This window comes from Eriocheir sinensis, chromosome 11, assembly GCF_024679095.1.
Source record: "Eriocheir sinensis breed Jianghai 21 chromosome 11, ASM2467909v1, whole genome shotgun sequence".
Taxonomy (NCBI): Eukaryota; Metazoa; Arthropoda; class Malacostraca; order Decapoda; family Varunidae; genus Eriocheir; species Eriocheir sinensis.
The window spans coordinates 147,832-153,476 of NC_066519.1; the positions used below are offsets into that span (position 1 = coordinate 147,832).

Sequence of the window (5,645 nt, forward strand, 5' to 3'; positions counted from 1 at the left end):
ACATCTAGGTAAATATAAAGAATTTCCCTACATCTAGGTAAATGTAAAGACTTTCCCTACATCTAGGTAAATGTAAAAAATTTCCCTACATCTCGGTAAATGTAAAGAATTTCCCTACATCTAGGTAAATGTAAAGAATTTCCCTACATCTAGGTAAATGTAAAGAATTTCCCTACATCTAGGGTATTTTTCAACCCACATAACTGAAAAACTGTGTGTTTGAAATGCATTTCCTGTTTGCCGCTGTATTCCCCGCACTCCCAAAGGCCGTGAGAGGAAGGAAAGAGAGAGAGAGAGAGAGAGAGAGAGAGAGAGAGAGGGGGGCCCACCCTGCCTCACACCCATGGTTGGAATTCACTCCCCATGCCCACCCTGCCACACACCCATGGTTAGAATTCACCCACCATGCCCACCCTGCCACACACCCATGGTTGGAATTCACCCCCCATGCCCACCCTGCCACACACCCATGGTTGGAATTCACCCCCCATGCTCACCCTGCCACACACCCATGGTTGGAATTCACCCCCCATGCCCACCTGCCACTCACCCATGGTTGGAATTCACCCCCCATGCTCACCCTGCCACACACCCATGGTTGGAATTCACCCCCCATGCCCACCCTGCCACACACCCATGGTTGGAATTCACTCCCCATGCCCACCCTGCCACACACCCATGGTTGGAATTCACTCCCCATGCCCATCCCGCCACACACCCATGGTTGGAGTTCACCCCCCATGCTCACCCTGCCACACACCCATGGTTGGAATTCCCCACCCATGCCCACCCTGCCACACACCCATGGTTGGAATTCACCCCCCATGCCCACCCCGCCACACGCCCATGGTTTGAATTCACCCCCCACGCCCACCCCGCCACTCGCCCATGGTTGGAAGTCACCCCATGCCCACCCCACCACACACCCATGGTTGGAATTCACCCCCCATGCCCACCCTGTTACACACCCATGGTTGGAATTCACCCCCCATGCCCACCCTGCCACACACCCATGGTTGGAATTCACTCCCCATGCCCACCCCGCCACACACCCATGGGTGGAATTTACCCCTCATGCCCACCCTGCCACACACCCATGGTTGGAATTCACACCCCAAGCCCCACCCGCCACACACCCATGGTTGCACCACCCCCATGCCCACCCCTGCCACACACCCATGGTTGGAATTCACCCCCATACCCACCCTGCCACACACCCATGGTTGGAATTCACACCCCATGCCCAGCCCGCCACACACCCATGGTTGGAATTCACCCCATGCCCACCCCTGCCACACCCCATGGTTGGAATTCACCCCCCATGCCCACCCTGCCACACACTCATGGTTGGAATTCACCCCATGCCCACCCCACACACACCCATGATTGGAATTACCCCCCATGCCCACCCCGCCACACACCCATGGTTGGAATTCACCCCCCATGCCCACCCTGCCACACACTCATGGTTGGAATTCACCCCCCATGCCCACCCTGCCACACACCCATGGTTGGAATTCACCCCCCATGCCCACCCTACCACACACCCATGGTTGGAATTCACCCCCCATGCCCACCCCGCCACACGCCCATGGTTGGAATTCACCCCCCATGCCCACACCGCCACATGCCCATGGTTGGAATTCACCCCCCATGCCCACCCTGCCACACACCCATGGTTGGAATTCACCCCCCATGCCCACCCTGCCACACACCCATGGTTGGAATTCACCCCAATGCCCACCCCGCCACACGCCCATGGTTGGAATTCACCCCCCATGCCCACCCTGCCACACACCCATGGTTGGAATTGGGAACCAGTCACTATGGCCCTCAACCACTACGGCCCCAGTCACTTCGGCACTAGTCACTACGGCCCTAGTTACTACGGCCTCTCTCACCGTCAACCCTAGTCACTGCGGCCCCAGGCACTACGGCCTCCCAAGATGTTAACTTAAATATAAGAACTACAGTGAGAGAGAGAAACCACATGTCATTTCATAACCAAGGAAAGGAATATAGAATCATACATGTATATATTACCAAAAGTGTATAAATCATATGTTGTCTATGTATATGTCTAAAGAATTCAATAAACCACTTGTTTGTATTTGTGTTGTTTGTCTCAGTCCAACTCCTCCTGAATATCTCATCCAGGCCTCACAGAGAGAGAGAGAAAAATTGACATGTGGTCTCTCTCTCTCTCTAATAAACAGAGAGAGAGAGAGAGAGAGAGAGAGAGAGAGAGAGAGAGAGAGAGAGAGAGAGAGAGAGAGAGAATAAAAGATGATATTCTCACGATCACTAGCAATTATACACTTAGTTCCGAGCCTCTATTTTTGGGTGACGGGTTAATATTCGTCTGCTTCGCTGCTTTGCTTACAAGTCATGAAGATCCAGTTCTGTTATCATTCTCCATCATGGAATATCCCTGTGTGGTTTGCGCGAGTGAAGTTCGGCCTCGTCAGCATGCCATTCAGTGCGCTAACTGTGAACGCTGGCAACACAGGAAGTGTAACACCGGGATTTCCTACAAGGATTATCGTTCCATGGTGAAAGGGGAGCTACACATGCACTGGATCTGCATCACATGTTCAGAAGTAGAAGGTAAATTTTATGTTTTTATTATACTATAGTGAAAAACAAGTTGGAGGAGGAGGAAGCGGTAGTTTATCAGAACATCGTCCCTATGGCTGAAAGCACACCTTTGGAAGCTTTACCTCTTGATGACGTTAGCACCCGACCAGTAGATAATGAAGGTGAGTTTTTATTATTATTATTATTATTATTATGATTATGATCATCATTATTATTATTATTATTATTAAAATGTTACTGATGTTGTTAGGGATGGTATTGATGTTATTAGTGATGATACTGATGTTGTACAGATCTGTTGGAGACGGAGGAAGGGGGAGTTTTGGAGGAGGTAGGATCTATCCCGGACATCAGCACCCGACCAGCCTTGCCAGAGGAATATGAAGAAAGTATTCTACCTGATGACATTATTGATGAAGTTCCAGGTATAGGGGATGAATTAATAAACTCTTATAAGATCGTTGAAGGTGGTACGAGAAGAGGAAATGCCCTCCTTGTAGATTCCTTTGGTTATACCTATAACCAAAAGGCCACAGGGAAGAAGAAAAATCCAACTGGTAAAGTAACTTGGCACTGTAGTGTGAGAAACAAGATGCTAACATGTCCTGCTACTGTCCTTCAGAATGGCTCCATTTTCACCGGAGGATCTCATCATCATGTTCACGAACCCCAACAAGGTGCTACTTTTAAGGCTGAAGTCATTGCTACTGCAAAGGCCTTAGCCAAAGAGAAGGTTAACATTTTTTCATCCGCTTCTTCTTTAGTGGATCGTGCTAGAACTGCCACAGAAGGGGATGATGCAGCCTGTTTAAATACAGTTAACATAGCACGGTCTCTAAATCGCCTTAGACAGGGTGACAGACCTGATGAACCAGATAATTTGAACTTTGAATTGGATGACAATTACATCCCAAAAGAGTTCCTTCAGAAGGATATTGCTATAACTGGTGGCCGACACTTAATATTCGCTACTTCTGAACAACTTGCTTTACTCAAGAATGCAAGGACGTGGTACGTGGATGCTACATTTCGTGTAGTGCGCAAGCCATTCTATCAATTATTTGGCATCCATGCATTCGTGAAAGGAATAGAAGGACATATAAAACAAGTACCTCTAGTATTTACCCTCATGTCGGGGAAAAGAAAAAAAGATTATAAGAAAGTTTTTAAGGTTATTTTAGACATACTACAGGAGTGCAAAGTAGAGAAATTGGTTTTAGATTTTGAAGTTGCTGTATGGTCGGCTGTCAGGACATTACTCCCGATAGTAAAATTGCAAGGATGCTCGTTCCATTGGAATCAAGCAATTTGGAGAAAAATCCAAGAAATAGGACTGGCTGCACCATACATGAATCATCGCCCAACTAAGGATTTCATAAGGCAGCTCATGGCACTTCCTTTCCTCCCTGAAGAACACATAAAAACAACATTTGAACAGGTTGAATTACGAGTGTCTCCTGGACCACTTAAAATTCTAATGGATTATATTAAAGAAACTTGGATCAATGGATTCTGGGCGCCAAGTGACTGGACTGTATTCGGGCAGAGTATCCGGACTAACAATGACGTAGAGGGATACCACAGAAAGTTGAATGGTATGGCAGGCAGCTCTCATATTCCATTTTATGTTTTAGTGCCATTACTGTACAAAGAAGCAAAAAATGTAACTGTAGAGGTCCGTCTTGTCAAGGATGGTAAACACACACGTCGCCAGCGCCGTCAGTTTAGAACAGTGCAAGGCAAAATATTTGCCCTATGGAAACGGTATGAAGACCATGAAATTACCACCAATCACCTCTTAAAAGCATGTTCGAAGTTATGTACAAATGGACCTTCCCAATAAATGGTCTTTTATGTATTATATCATAGGTTTTAAAATGCTTTTATACATACTATATATTAGATATTACATCACAAGTTTTAAACCTAAATATATGTATACTGTATCAGATTCCCTTATGTGTGTTGTACGACTAGGATTTGTACAGTTTGTATGAACCATATACATTCTGGTTATATAGCTATTTCTGTGTTAAATATATTTTTCTTTTATCAACATGTCTTACTGCAATTATTTCCTATTAATGCAAGCAGGAAAGAATACCAGTTTTCATTAAAAATACTTTCTAATGATGGCCGAAGTGACTAGGGTGGTTGGTCTGAGTCGGCCGAAGTGACTAGGGGTTGGTGCCGTAGTGACTCATGTTGGGGCCGTAGTGACTAGGGTCAGAGGCCGAAGTGACTGGGGCCGTAGTGGTTGAGGGCCGTAGTGACTGGCAACCGTTGGAATTCACCCCCCATGCCCACCCTGCCACACACCCATGGTTGGAATTCACCCCCCATGCCCACCCTGCCACACACCCATGGTTGGAATTCACCCCCCATGCCCACCCCGCCCACCCTGCCACAAGCCCATGGTTGGAGTTCACCCCCCACGCCCACAGCCTTTCCCCCACAAATAAAACATCCCTAACATACAAAAAAAAAACACGCCTTAAAACACGGCCGCCAGGATTAGAAGGGGGATGTCAGCCACACAGGCCTATAAAACAGCCTATATCTCCGCCCAGGCTTACCCCCGTGGCACTCCAGGCGGAAAGCTGAACGGTGAAGAGTGCCAAGTGCCAGGGAGACCGTAACAGCCTCCTTCACCATGAATAAACCGAGGAAATCACTTTATAAATCTCCGCTTCGTTTTGACCTGTCTGCCAGTCCGCCATCTTGAAGGACTACTTGTTTTAATGGTACCGGTAACAGATTATTGGTACTTGTTTTGGTATCGGACCTGCTGGTGTTTTGGTACCGGTATTGAATTGTTGGTTCTAGTTTGGGAACCGTTAATAGAAACCAGTATTGGCGTATAGGTTCTGGTTTGGGTACCGGTACGCTATTATCGGTACCATGTATAGGAGATAGCAGGCCCACTCAGAATAGGTACCAGGGGCCGTATACACAAATATTCTAAGAATAATACTAAGCCTTGCACTTAACAACTTTTAGCTAAGCATAGGCCCTTAAGTATTACTTAGAATTCCCCTTAGCGGACT

General features: G+C 47.2%; 1 protein-coding gene across 1 annotated transcript; it reads left to right on the top strand.

Annotated features, from left to right (window-relative positions):
- Positions 1–2,268: 2,268 nt before the first annotated feature.
- Positions 2,269–5,202, top strand: LOC126997103 (uncharacterized). The gene is made up of 3 exons (XM_050858165.1): positions 2,269–2,607; positions 2,892–3,706; positions 5,191–5,202. The coding sequence occupies exons 1-3, from the start codon at positions 2,421–2,423 to the stop codon at positions 5,200–5,202; spliced, it is 1,014 nt and encodes a 337-aa protein (XP_050714122.1). The 5' UTR covers positions 2,269–2,420.
- The last annotated feature ends 443 nt before the right edge of the window (positions 5,203–5,645 follow it).

What these genes read in the sequence shown, in the direction of transcription:
- LOC126997103 (XM_050858165.1), top strand. Translation starts at nt 2,421, where the DNA reads ATGGAATATCCCTGTGTGGTTTGCGCGAGTGAAGTTCGGCCTCGTCAG. An exon ending in CACATGTTCAGAAGTAGAAG is followed by an intron (nt 2,608 to 2,891) that starts GTAAATTTTATG and finishes GATGTTGTACAG; the next exon opens with ATCTGTTGGAGACGGAGGAA.